This window comes from Varroa destructor, unplaced genomic scaffold (assembly GCF_002443255.2).
Source record: "Varroa destructor unplaced genomic scaffold, Vdes_3.0 BEIS01000001.1, whole genome shotgun sequence".
Taxonomy (NCBI): Eukaryota; Metazoa; Arthropoda; class Arachnida; order Mesostigmata; family Varroidae; genus Varroa; species Varroa destructor.
The window spans coordinates 39,750,846-39,764,436 of NW_019211454.1; the positions used below are offsets into that span (position 1 = coordinate 39,750,846).

General features: G+C 41.4%; 1 protein-coding gene and 1 long non-coding RNA gene across 11 annotated transcripts in view; one reads left to right on the forward strand and one right to left on the reverse strand.

The window, feature by feature from the left end:
- LOC111243559 (uncharacterized) overlaps positions 1-13,591 on the forward strand; it is a 101,133-nt gene that overhangs the window by 33,100 nt on the left and 54,442 nt on the right. For all 9 annotated transcript variants that reach the window (XM_022789339.2, XM_086985974.1, XM_086985965.1 and 6 more), the window contains 2 exons: positions 795-1,049; positions 5,336-5,438. In XM_022789339.2, the coding sequence (XP_022645074.1) occupies positions 795-1,049; positions 5,336-5,438 (358 nt within the window). The remainder of the gene's footprint in view (positions 1-794; positions 1,050-5,335; positions 5,439-13,591) is intronic.
- Positions 747-11,902, reverse strand: LOC147758628 (uncharacterized). 2 transcript variants are annotated; one of them, XR_015325785.1, is made up of 2 exons: positions 11,656-11,902; positions 747-9,908 (listed from the first exon to the last, which is right to left on the reverse strand). It is a non-coding gene; the product is annotated as an uncharacterized LOC147758628 (long non-coding RNA). The 2 variants fall into 2 exon arrangements; XR_015325786.1 differs by having other exon boundaries at positions 747-10,698.

The window sequence follows — 13,591 nt, forward strand, 5'->3', positions numbered from 1 at the left end:
AGCTACAAACGGACCGTCTACTCATTTTGTCAGCGTAGCAAAGTAGGTAGAAACGAAGAACATCATTTGGGTGCCATCTTTGGGCGTTTCTGTGGTCAGAACACCTCATCATGGTTACCGCCGCTTTGTTTATGAATTAATTGTCAGCGTGACTCCCTAGAAAGGAAGTACTCATTTAAGAGAAGCTTTTTCATTGCTTTGCGTGATCTACCGATGTCAATGCGGCTTTATTTGTTAATTATCGTTTTTCGTTTATGAAATTTTTAGCTTTGTTGATATGTGCTCTTTGGGAAATGGGTGTCTAACTACTTTTTTGTCATTTAATTTGTCGTATACTCGCTATGATCAGCGTATTAATAAACATAACCACTTCTGGGTGTATGATTTATGCCATATTTGCATAATTTGGATGATTCTTCTTATTGTAGTGTAGTTATGTCCCTATAGTATTTTATATAACTGTACTATTGTTATCTATTGTTCGAAAAGAAATAATATAGTTGTTATAGCACCTGTACCAGAAGTCGTTGAATCGAAAACAAAGCCGAAATTTTATCATTATCATTCGCCACTGCATGGTCCTTTTACAGTTGAAACGAACCTGAGTGGACCCCTACTCCATCTGCCTTCGCCTAATTCGTAGGTTATATTTCTGCTGTCATTTCATGGTTCTCTCCCTCTATATATAAGCACCAGATCACGTAATCCTACAATCTGAAAATAATTGACAAAAACAATAGAGACTAACTTTACGAATACACACATGCTTCTTTATTATATTGTCATATTTACAGGAACACAGTTAACTCGCATCACTGGTTTTCAACCAATGGAGGCGCCCATAGTCCAGGGTCTCCTGCGGCCCTCACCCCACCAGCACTTGGCTCACCGACATGTGGCAGCCCTCAAGGGGGTCACAGTCCTTACGCAACATACACGGCCGGTATGACTAGCGCCCACTCACCCTTAGCACATGATGGGCACTATCACACCATCGCTGGCGCCACCTCACCCGACGGATTCGACTACCGACCACAATCCAGGCCGAGGTAACAATCACCTGAAGGCGCCAATATACCAATTGAGTGCTATAAAACTTCTTTAGTCACGAGCCAGTGTAGGTGAAGAATACGCTGGAATAAGAAGGGTCATAAAATGTGAGCAAAAATGTCCGCATGTGCCGATTCTGGTTATTTTGCGATCTACGGTTCTTCTCATCCTTCTGATAAAGAACCTTCCAGCAGAATTGTTTACTGACGCGCGTAGAAGACACGTTTTCACTGACAAGTCTTGTGTAGAGCCATACCTCGTAGACTGTATCTTACTCCACCTGGAACTTACTAACGTGTGTTTCGAATACTAGATTTGCTTATGTCAGGCTCGGATATAGGCGACACAGATGTATGTCCACCGATTTGTCCCCTTAAGCTGAGGGGTCTGCTAAGCATGCAAGCACAGAAAACTGTAATTCTATCAGTAACTTTCGACCACCGAATAGATGAACTTACACACATTATATTACATCCGTTATCATCTACGTAGTCGTGTTTAGAACTAGAATGAGACGCGACGCGGATGACCGCGTGTTAATCTATAGACAAAGGGGGCTGCAACCCCTTAACTTATAATTTATTTCGAGAGACAGAGGGTGTTGGCATCGCTTCCGTCAGACGAGAACAGCTCGCTTTGACAGCACGTAGATTTCAGACTGAGTAGATACATTAGCTCGGTGGCGGCACTACATACTGCCGACAGGCTCTGGTGTGAGATCTTTCTTATCAAAAACATGCCTATGATTCCTTCATAAAAGCGAAAAAGGAGTAAGTAAAACGATCGTATCTAGTTCCATGTTCCAACGTTTCTCTCTCTCCTCAATCTCGTTCCTTGTTTTTTGCCACAAACCTGCCTTGTTTTTTTGTTCCTTGTTTTTCTTAGAGACACAATTTTATCAAAGTGGAACTTCAAAGTCAGGCACATCCCGTAAAATAAACAGCTTTTCTGACGCGTAACATTAATCTTGTACCGAATTTAAGATCTGCCGAAATAACTATAACAATAACCTCGGAGCCCGGGCAAAACGTCCCGGATAGCAACCGCTGTACAGAGCAAGGAACGAGTTCTGTAACGGTGTATAGCTCTTTACCATCAACAAACAAAAAAATTCAAGCAATAAACAGAAAGCGCCACTGCTTTTCGAGCTTGACCACTGAACGGAGATGTGAATCCTCAAAATTCCCTGTATGTAAACGCACTTTCAAATCGTTCTGGTCAATTATTACATACCCCATAAAATATTCTGTTTTAATCAATCGCGCTTATTGATTGACTACAACGAGTTGATTGTTCTAGTTTATTTACGGAAAGTTGAAGTCTAGATTTTATATGCTTATATAAAGCTATAAAATGGCGTTCGATATTCCCTAAGTGCAGTGGGAGATCTTTTTCTCTTAAAGAGAAGCTCACGTTAATATCCTCCGTCTCGGGCAACTGAGTTAGTTGAACTTCTCCTGTTCCAAGTCACCTACATTAATTTTGCTGAGTCAGAAGAACCATATAGATTTAGAAGTATACGAATACTACTGGACTACTGTTGGAAATCTCGTATGTATAAGTATATACAGAATCGATATATTAAGTTGTTTTGTGAAAATCTTCCTGAACTTATGGTGTTATATCCCGTTCTTAGGTCTTGCGCTAGTCGCTGGCGAACCGAAGGAAAAATCACAAATAAAACACAATTTAACGTGTTACTTCTAGATCAAATGATTCTATTTGAACCAAAAATAAGCATATAAACAATATTGGCTCGTTTCCTGAACTTGTTTGTGTGTTTCTATATTGTACGCTTCTGAATAAGTTTGTTATGATGTATTTAGTCTGTGAAATACCCTACGAGAGTTGAGAGTAAAGTAGTATCGTTGCAGACATTAGTATTTTAGGCCTTCTCGAGTAAATCACATCTAGATCACGGAGCAGACATTTCGTTTTTACGTACGTGCGGAATTGGTTTACTTTTGAAAAATTTGGTTTCTCAACAATGTCGAATCACTGATTACTTCTGATCGCCATATGCAAAATCTTTTTGTCTCGCCTTGGTAGCTGACCTATTTATGAATAATTCGCACAAAAATGTCTATGAAGAAGAAACACGAATTTACCTTCATCCTAATAACTATATTGTAATGATATATTCTAAATTGGCGGTTATGTTATGGCGGCTAATTCCGAGGTATTCAAGAATGAAAAGCTTTTCTAAATTGTTTAAGGTTTCGATTTTTTCGAAAATTTTTATAGATTTTATAGAAATCATTATGGAAATATTTTTTTCCAGCAAATAACCTGAAACAAGTGTAACAGGTAATTATTTTCGTATGCAAAATGAAAAAAGCTACCGAATGCAGCTATAGCATAGATCCTGCGGTTAATATTTTCCTTCAAGACATTTACCTTCAACCATCAACTATAAACACTAAAGAATTGCTCATTAGTCCTTACAAGAACGTACCGGGACATCCTTGTTTAAAAGCAAGAAATTTATTAAGAGATTCGCTTAGCTGGCCCTGAAGATAAATGTGAGAAGACCTTTCATCGCCTTTTCAGGTTATTTAGAACTACTGAGCAGGTTAAAAACTCAAATTATACACACGATTAACAGGCGGAATCCGAAAGATAATCTCCTTAACTTATTGGCTACCTCATCTACAGGATGAGTAAAAGTTATCATAGAGTGAGTTTAGAAGCAAAGATATCACCTGTCGTCTGTTGCCTGAAGGTCAATGCGCAGTGGCGACGGCGTACTCTGGATGGCTTTTTACTGGATGGACAAGTTGTGTTTAGAGTACATCACGTGTTTGTCCATCTGTCCTAGACTCAGTTTGCGCGAAAATAACTTTTGCTTTCCTCTTTCGTATTTACTATTTCATATTATAATATGTAATTCAGAAAATTTCATACTCGAAGGATGATCGAAGCAAGTTCTCCTTCTTCAAGTCTTAAGGTGTAGTTTTCAGTTTTCCAATTTCCACTACCATATTGATTGCCCCAATACCAAACTAAACTGGTACTTCCCTTAAGGCCTCTTTGCCCAGCGTTATCCGGTTAATTCCACCAGCGCTCTGAATGAAAAATCAAAATTTGATGACATAACTTTGATCTTGAGCACTAAACGCTAGCTTTGCTTACAGACCCACTGTTCGCTCAATCAGCTAGCAAACGTAGATAGCCAAAGACTTGGTGTAAATGTTTTTGAAGTCAAGTTACTACGCCTGATTAAAAATTCTCGCTCCTCCAAATAGCTCCGGACGACCTAATATATATCGCATATTCGTTAGACAGCAACCAGCAGTCTCTTAAACATGTGTTTGCCACTAGATGATTTTAGACAAATTTGGTCAATGATACTTCATATAAAAATATATTTTCTCCGATTTCGCCATAGCATCTAAATAGCTATATGCATTGTTCAACAGCCAAATATCTTAAAGAGAGCCTTTCGTTCCCTGACAGAAGTAGGGCGTAGTATTCAAGTCCTTTTAACAACGTTGGCCTTTTGCTGAACAAGCAATACGCGCCTGTTTGTGATGACTTCCTTTTATCCTTCCTAGCTACTGTTTCGATTAAAGCGAAATCACGGAACAGGCGAACTTTTACATAAAAAAAGGCTCTGTTTCAGCACTAGTTCTATAATACTAGAGTTTCGTCGTCAAAAGCATTTCATCCTTTGTGGAATTTTCTATGATTTCATTCGAAATTAAGACGACTATATTCAGGCGACATCTCAGTCTTTATCTAATACTAAACCCCAGTCATCTGCGCGGGTAAAAGGATTTTTAATTTATTATTAGGGTAGCTCCAAGGTAATTGCCTTTTTAAACAGGATAAACTACGCCAGTGGTGGTACTTAAGCGTAGGTTTTATCTCTTGGAAGTTCTTTTAACGATATCCAGCTAAACTGTAAGAATTTAAAATACGGCAATTCAGATGTTCACTTAATCAAATGGAAACAATTCTATTGCCGCTTACTTAAAGGGAACTCGACCACCTTATGTATTCCGCCATATTGATCATCCTTGTAAATTTCTAAAGAAAAGCCAATCATTCCTTACTACGGCATCTTCCATAGGATTCGTAAATATGATCCTGTTTCTATAGCTTGGCTATTGTGTCTACGTTGGAAACAATGCCTACATCAGCAAAAAATTACACTTGCTTAAGTAACTCGATTGAAGTCAGTTTGGCGAGGTAACCACTGACGGTTTATGTGGTCTAACACGACAGATATATTCTTACAGGTAGTATATAATAACATATGCTCGTGGTTTTTTGCTCGTTACAGATCAGGGTCGGAGTCAAAGGGTGTAGGCGCTGTAGCCAAAGTGATGGACATGTTTCGGACGAGATCACAGTCGATGAGTCTCACCCCAGAGGCCAAAGCCAAGGTCAGTCTAGGCTTGGTTGCTATGCGCCGCTTTGTCCTAAACTAACAAGTTTTTACTAACCGACCTTCGTTGTTTACATATGTCACATTTGTCTCTAATCCCTCTGCCGAAGGCGATCTTTTCTCGGTAGGAAACAGGAACAAAAGTCATCTGATACAGCCCTGATTATGGCGACTCTATTACAACGGTATCTTGCTGAGTGGCAATGCCAGCCAATAGAAGCAACTTTTAAGCAATAGCGGAATTTTTTGTTTGTTGTTCGAGTTAATCCAAAACAGTAAACGAGAATAGCGTACTAGCTACCTGTGAGAGCTGATAATGCCGATTCGCCAATGTATAATTCTTGGGTTTGCACACAATGTGGGTACATGTAAAAAAATCACCCAAGGTGCTAGATAGTCATGCTCGAAATGCATATTCGGGTAAACAAAACAAGCAAATAATAGCAAAATGTCTGTCATCATGTTCTGCTCGGATTGAGAACGTCGAATTAAGGAATCGCATATTTCGGAATAAAAACAGAGAATCGCGTCCGTGACAAATATAATTGAATGAGCTTTTCAATCACAAGTTCTATAGTCACGTTCTTTGAGGCTGTCGTTTCCTCGACGAGTCAGGGCTGCTGACACGCACATCACTAGAAAAGCTGCTCATAAATATCAGCGAGAATCATGCTTCGCCACGGCATAACTTCACGCTGGAAGACTAGCACAGTTTGCACCGTTGACTTCAAAAAGTCTTGCTCGTCTTATATTATCACTGCTGTCATCAAGATTTGTGTTTAACTGTGGTAGTTCTTGAGCGATAACTGACAAGTGGCTCGTTCCTGCAGCTGATCTCGCAACTTCTTTCTGCCTCATCGTTTCTAGTAATTATTATTTCCGCTCGATACTGTTACCTTATATAGCCGGCCGTGTTTAGATGTATCATAGATAAGGGAACAAACCAAAGATTTAAATAGGACAAAAGGTCTTCCATAATGTTAGACGGACAGATAAGCAGACGGGTAGTTCGCACTTTCCGCTAGGTGGTATCAGAGTGGTAGCATAGGAAAAGAATCGGCTGGGTTACCCTACTATCTGGGTCATAAGTGGTTCTTGTAGTAATGAATATTAACAATAATCATGAATATAACACGCCAGTGCACATAAATATACAGCTTACGACGGTACCGATCGTTATTATTCTGTGCTGTTTTTCCTACTGGCAGTGTTAGTGTAAAACAAGTGTATAGATAACATTATGTAAACAAAGTTGGGGCATTTCCAAAAAGGCCTGTGGAGTTAATGACGGAGGGCTCTTTATTAATGACTAGCTAATATTTAGTAGCTGTAAACTATATCCAATTTTGCTTATTTCGCAGTTCAAGGGACTTTATTATTAAGTAAAAATTAGAGAAATTTTTACAGTTAAATATCTCGGCACCACGGGTATCGCGTAACGTTTTTTTTTGTCAATCTTAGTGTACTTCTGCATTATTCAAACCTTTTTGGGTAAATTTAAAGTATATACGTATATACGGGCGTAGGTATCTCTTTATATTTATGGAGATTAAAAAAAACATATGTATATTGTTACCTCTTAACAAATGCAGGACGTTTCATGGAGCAACAAACTGATTTCCAGCTTTTATTTTTCTCTAAACAATTTTCAGTTAGCTTTGAAAGTTTTTGAAAGTTCCCTCTCTCGTAGATCGCTTCATAAGTTCACCATTTGTGCTAAACGCTGCTGTGACCTATCGCTAACTTGGCTGCTTCTGTTAAGTCAAACATATACTACACTGTCGTGATGTTTTTGCTATAGAAATAAGCTTCTGAGTTTATTCCTATAGCAAAATGGTACGAATCGAATCTTCTTACAGCTGAGATAACAGGAACGAAAGTTGAATAACGTGTGCGCTCACCCAGAATCTACATTTGCTGTACAGTTGAGGTATCGCAGTGGAAAACCATTTCCGATATCAATGTTTCCAATGCTCCACCCTTTTAGAGGCGGAGAACACTTCGATCCTTTGCAATTGGAGTTCAAGGCCAGCCAGCGCAAAGCGAAACCAGCCACCCCCTTCGTCTGTCTACACGTGTCGATGGGGCAAAGTTTTCCATTCAACACCCACCAACTGCTATGCCCATTCATCATGACCTTAATAAAATCTCCGATTGCAGAAAAGTGAAAAGGAAATTCAAACGCACGTTCCCTAACGATTAGCAGTTACTATAGAGATAATGAAATATATGTGCAAACGAACTTTTCGCCAGGCTTTTATCGGTAGACTGGATGCGAGAACATTACCCGTTAGCCATCTGTTTTTCTAGGCGTGCTCCAGATAGTCAACGGTAGACAACACGTATTCCATTTGAAGCAGCTACGAAATAGTAAGTTGTAACTTGCATAGCTCGTGCGTGACGTCAGTTAGCAGCTGGCTGAGTGGCAACGATCAGAGAAATTCGAATTTTTAGAAATGTCAATACGCTGTCACAGTAAGGCTTATAAAGGGAATGCAACGTAAGAGAAAAAAGCTTGACTTCGCTTTGTATGAACAGCTGGCATTGCAGATTCAGACAGCTGTCACCAACTCGAGGGTCTTCATGATTGTGCGATACCTGATTTTAAATGAACTATCTGAGCAGGGCACACTCTTTGACTTCATATCAGAGTACGGGCTAGACGCCGGCGGTCGGCACCTAATATGGTGCAAAATCATGTTGTAAACAATCTCTCGAAAAATACGTCTCCTATGCTGCGCGATTAATGAACTGATGTCCGTAATAATTGTCCTAACCTTAGTTTTCATGGTTGCATTGTTATGATGAAGAGCCCCTTCGAATTCGTTCAGAAGCTTGTTGCATAGCAGAATTATACCCCCTGCGTCGAAATTGCGATGATTCTCTGATATGCCTTCAACTAAGAGACTATGTTGTACTTGCAGGCTTTCGCCTCAACTAAAACCGTTTCAAAGGCCACTCTATAAATAAACCACCCAATTATGTCGCCTCGATGCAGCAGCTGTTTTTGTTTTAAGTGCTGCACGGTCTAGCAGGTGCTAGGTGTCCTAGACTACTACAAGGACCAGGGATACAAGGCTAGGAAGGAATGAAGATCGTTTTGCAATATTATTAGATTACGGAATATTTGATCCTGAAAAGAATGTTTAAGGCATACACTGCTCAAACAGGTTGAAAAAGTAATACATCTCAGTGCTATTTCTACCACCACGATCGCCGGAAAGATGCAAATGTAGGTCGTATTTGATTTTACTTTGTCCAAAAAAGGCATCTACAACGATCACATCGTGTGTATCTTCCTTCACCAATATCATAACCAATTGATCTGAGACTTTTTTATTTGATTCAGGGTGAAATTGGTATGATACAACCAATTATAATGTTCAGTCCCTGAAGATCATCGTTACAAGTTGTTACACTGAAACCTTGGCTTGCGTTTCAGATTTTCTCCGAAATTAAATAATCTGACACGATTAATTACGACTGACATTAGCGAGGCATTTACTTACCTATTAAGTTTACAGCATGTATAGGAACAGCTTTACAGGATTTAAAAATCAATAGAGTTTACCATTCTTCCTTTCTAAAGCTCTACCGAGACTCGTGTGTCCAGCCAGCTTCCTCTGGTAATAAGCGAAGTTGCATCCACTTTGGCTGGCTTTTTTTCACTTCGACTTCAGTCGAGTATCGTTATAAACCATGTAACTCATCAATGGCTTGGACTCTACAGGGTACATTTACAGACCCCGCTGTCTTGCAAGCTCGATCGCTTTACGGTAACATATAGTAGAGGCCGTACGATCGGTTACTTCTTCTAAAACTAAGTCGACTCTCCAAGCGTGCCTTGCTTGACAGGAATGTGCTTTGGTAACGTAACCTCTTTAGTGCCTGTCAAGGAGTGTAGTTACCAGATAATTTCCTATACGTTAACGTCAAACCTAATAAGAGATCCCCTAACGCATCAAGCAGGAACCGGGTATGTCCATGCTCTTTGTCATCTTGTGTGCATCAGAAAATCGAATATGGTATCAGGTATAAAACCAACAATATGATAGACATGAACATCGTCCGGATCTAGCCGATCGGAGAGCTTTGAAATTCATTACCTTTGTACTTCTCCAGAAGTGCTTTAAATCGCACACTGAAGTACAGTGAGCTTCACCGTACCTTCGGTCTGTTCTTTACTCGGAGACGAATAACGAGGTACATAGGAGTCCCTCTTGGTATATATTTTCATCGGTTTTTCTACAGTCCGCAGCCATGTATAAACCTCTAATTTACCTTCGGGGGGTGAAACGGAATGACGACGCATTTTTATTGTATCGAGATGTAGCATGTATCTACTTCCAGGCAGGAGTTGTCCGACAGGGTTGAAGCAAGGGACAGTGAAAGTTTGCTCGTCCCTTCCGAAGCTCGCAGTTGTTGGGTCCGAACGCGGATGTGGAACGGGTCGTTTTGTCAGGAAATTCTGGAAACAGCAAACGAAAAGAGGGCAGAATATGCCCAAAACGCAAAGAAAAAAAAAAATAGAAATGAGGTCACGAGAAAGTTCCACGCGAAAAGAGGCTCAGTTCAGCCAACAGTTGAGAATACAGCTTCGGTAGGCCGGGTGCACTCGCAGTAGACTCCAGCAGGAAGACTCCAAGAGCCCGAAAAGTCCAACACCTGTGAGATACTGCCGTTGCAGCCTATGTTTCTATCGGCTGCCCCGTGTTATAGCGGTAGCGTTGAGGCCCTACTATGATCGGCTGTGCTGTTGCCAGCTTGGCTTGAGTCCGTACAGTGTTGGAAGGAGGGCCCTAACTGGAGCGATGCCAACGCCTCTAGCGGCCACTTCGCCAAACAGCACGTGCACAGATCGATCGCTTTGCGCAAGCGGGACAAGCAGCCGTGGCCGAAGAGGTTGACCCCTACTGGTTGCAGTCAGGACTATAAAAGAGCCGCCCCATGGCGCTGCTTCTCTTCAGTTTGTGACTGCCGGCACACGAGAGTAATGTGGTGGCATCTACCGGCAGAGCGTATAAAAGAGCTATCTGGATGACCCGCTGGGACAGGTGTAACAGCAATATCCGTCGTTGCGCCAGCCGTGCAGGATCTTTATGCCCTTAACCTCACATCTTCCGCCCTTCAACTGACAGACAAACTGTGCGAGTGTGCGTGCACGTGTGTAGCTTGGACGAACGTAACTCGTAGAGGGGACAGGCGCGAACAAGAAGACTGCATCATCTTATTGTCTCTGGACGTTAAAAGAAGATAGACTATACTTGACAAAAAAGAGAGGGCCAGAACGAAAAAAGAAAAATTTACTCAGCTGAATGCAGTTATCAGCGCCATTGTGCAAAAGCAAGCTTAAGCTGGTTGTAGAATTGAAACTGGCACAGAAAGAAACCGATCAGAAAGAATCTGTCAAAAGTGACCCGACTACCTTCATGGACATCATCTGATCTAATTCGTCGACATATGGGTGGTTATCACATCTTACGTTGCTCACAGACCCATAATACCAATAATTCCATAAACGCATCATATGACATTTAGATTAATAGTTTTCTTTTAGCCAAAACAAAAGGTTTATTTTTGCGTATTTGTTGAAGAAGGTTTCTAACACGTCTCAATGTAGCTACTAGCAATCTCCCATCAAAGAGCATTGTGAGCAATCGGCAAGATTCAACCCTGTATGAAAAGTAGGATTTCCGTTTAGCGCAAGCACAGTCTGCAGAAGTCAACCTAATAGAGAAAGTGGGAAAACGAAACTTTAGCAAATCTTCGTGCAGTTTTAAACGATTATTGGTGACAACGATTATCGGCTCTTCAAGCAACAGCATCCACTTTCGCGAGAATAGTCCAAGTGTAGCTCAGAAATTGTTGTGCGCAGATTTAGAACTTGTGCAAAGTTCATGCAACTGACTTAAACAGAACGGCAACAAGTGTCGACAGAAAAAAAAAAAAGAACTTTTCTGCGAAGAAGCGGGAGACCGCTTAATTACCGCGTGCTGGCCAACTCGGGCCATTTCCTTAGGTTCATTCTGGCATTCGATTGATTATAACAGCGACACGTATCATTGACATTTTGTGAATGTTATGAAACTGGTGATCCCATCTTTACAGCAGTATTTGGCCTGGAACCGTTAAAATCTGATATAGAATATAGAATTTCGACATCTAATGTCATCTATTAGCGTGTTTATTTCGGTCCTCTTCGTCGTCGCTCTCACCTTAACAACTGCTGGCGTCGTCAGCCTCGATCGCCGTCAGTTCTGTAACTCACTCACTCACTGCTACTATCTTCCTGAAAAAGTCGAATACTAAAGACAGGCCTTAGGATGCCGCTGCTCGTGCTCTTTCTGTTGTGTTGTTGTATGATGTGTATCGAGTGCGTCAACGACATCCACGAGCGCTGCCATCCAGACCCGAATGCCCCGCCGCCTACAGCTTAGTCAAACCGTCGCAAAAACAACAACATCAAACATTCGACAACTTTTATGGCGAGAAGCAGTACTTATCAACCGAACAGCTCAGTGTATATTTCTTTCTGAAGCAGAGAGAGAAAGGTCGAGAGAGTTGCAGCTTTAATTGGAGAAACGGTCGTAATGGATATAATAAATGGAAAAACGGAAATATTTAAACCATAGCGAGCGTGCTATCTGTTACTGATGCTAATTAAGACCGGTCCGGCCGGTTAGAGGCGTCGAAAGGTGATCGCGTTATGAGAATAGCATATGCACGGAAGCAGTAGAGAGTTGCATTTTAAGGCAATTCCAGCTGCGTCAGGTAGCCTGTACAAGGCAAAGTCAATCACAGAGCTTACAAACAATGGGAACCATTCAAAGATTGGATAGAATGTCCGACCAGAATTCCTTATAATTACTGCTCGTTGAACATATTAAATATCACAATAAGGCGACGCACTTTAGGTCGGCGAAAGGGAAAGGAGGCGCAAAGGACGTTGAATATCTCCGAAATTTCCCCGTCGGCTTGATCCACTCGCGTTGTACATCACTTACAATTTGTACAATGAGGAGACGTCCAATCGCCGCCGTCAAGACGTCAAAATTACAAGGCGAGATGGTCAATGGCAACGTGACAGGGTCGCGTATGACAGGGCGTCGCGGGCATGCATGTTACGCCGGTTCGAAGATGTGCTAATGAGCATCCCTTGTCGCTGTAGAGGAGGTGACGACGATTTGATAGTATTCCTAATTGAAAACTAGCACGATAGAACATCGCACGTAACGCATTTGCCCATACGTTCCTCTGCTGCTATTGGTATTGTTTACGGCGATAATATCTGTCTTGCAGCTGCACTCATCATAATTCATCGTAGGACAATGAAGGGCAAGTCAAAGCGCTTTTTATGAGAAGGCCAACAAAAAAGCAGAAAAGAGGCCTGGCAGGCAACAATGCTCTATAATTGTATTACGAAGTACTATTACTACGCTCAAGGACATTATCGTTCATGCAACATCTAATGGTTACTTGGTACAATAGTTTGGCAAAGTAGCCATGGAATTAATACAAAGTAAGCGAACATAAGAATACACAGAAGCAAGATAGAGCGTTGGGATACCCGGCACCGTGTACCATCGTAGGCGAACGAGTGCTCTTCTGTGATACAGAGGTAGCGAAGACGGTTACTTTTGTATTTTGAAAATAATCAACAAAAATAGCATCTAGGGGACGGCTTTTTACAATGCGACTGCTAACATATGTCCGGCAAAGCGCATTACAAATACTTTTTACGTGGATGTATTCTGATCACATGTTGATACTGGTGTGCGGAAGAAACTTGCTTAGGAATCACAGTGTTGTCAGAACGCTAACTGTTATTGCGTGCGTCTGTCCGCCAATGCACCGTTTTCTTTGGTACGAAACGCTCACTTCGTACTGAGCAGGAGATGGCAATGTTATACGATGGGGATGAGATTGGTAGCCTGTCTGTAGCGGGCTAAGTGATACTGACTTCGTGGAACTGGTAACTTGCTGTTTCATATCTAGCTGCTTTCTTGGTGCCAATTAGTTTCTGCGTTCGTGAATTCGTGAAATCGCACCGAATCGTCCTTGTGATGATGGTGGTGCTTCGTGTTACTGTTGCTGCTGCTGTGTGAGTGTGTGGTGATTGTAGGATGAGCGGCTTCGTCACTGGGAAACATC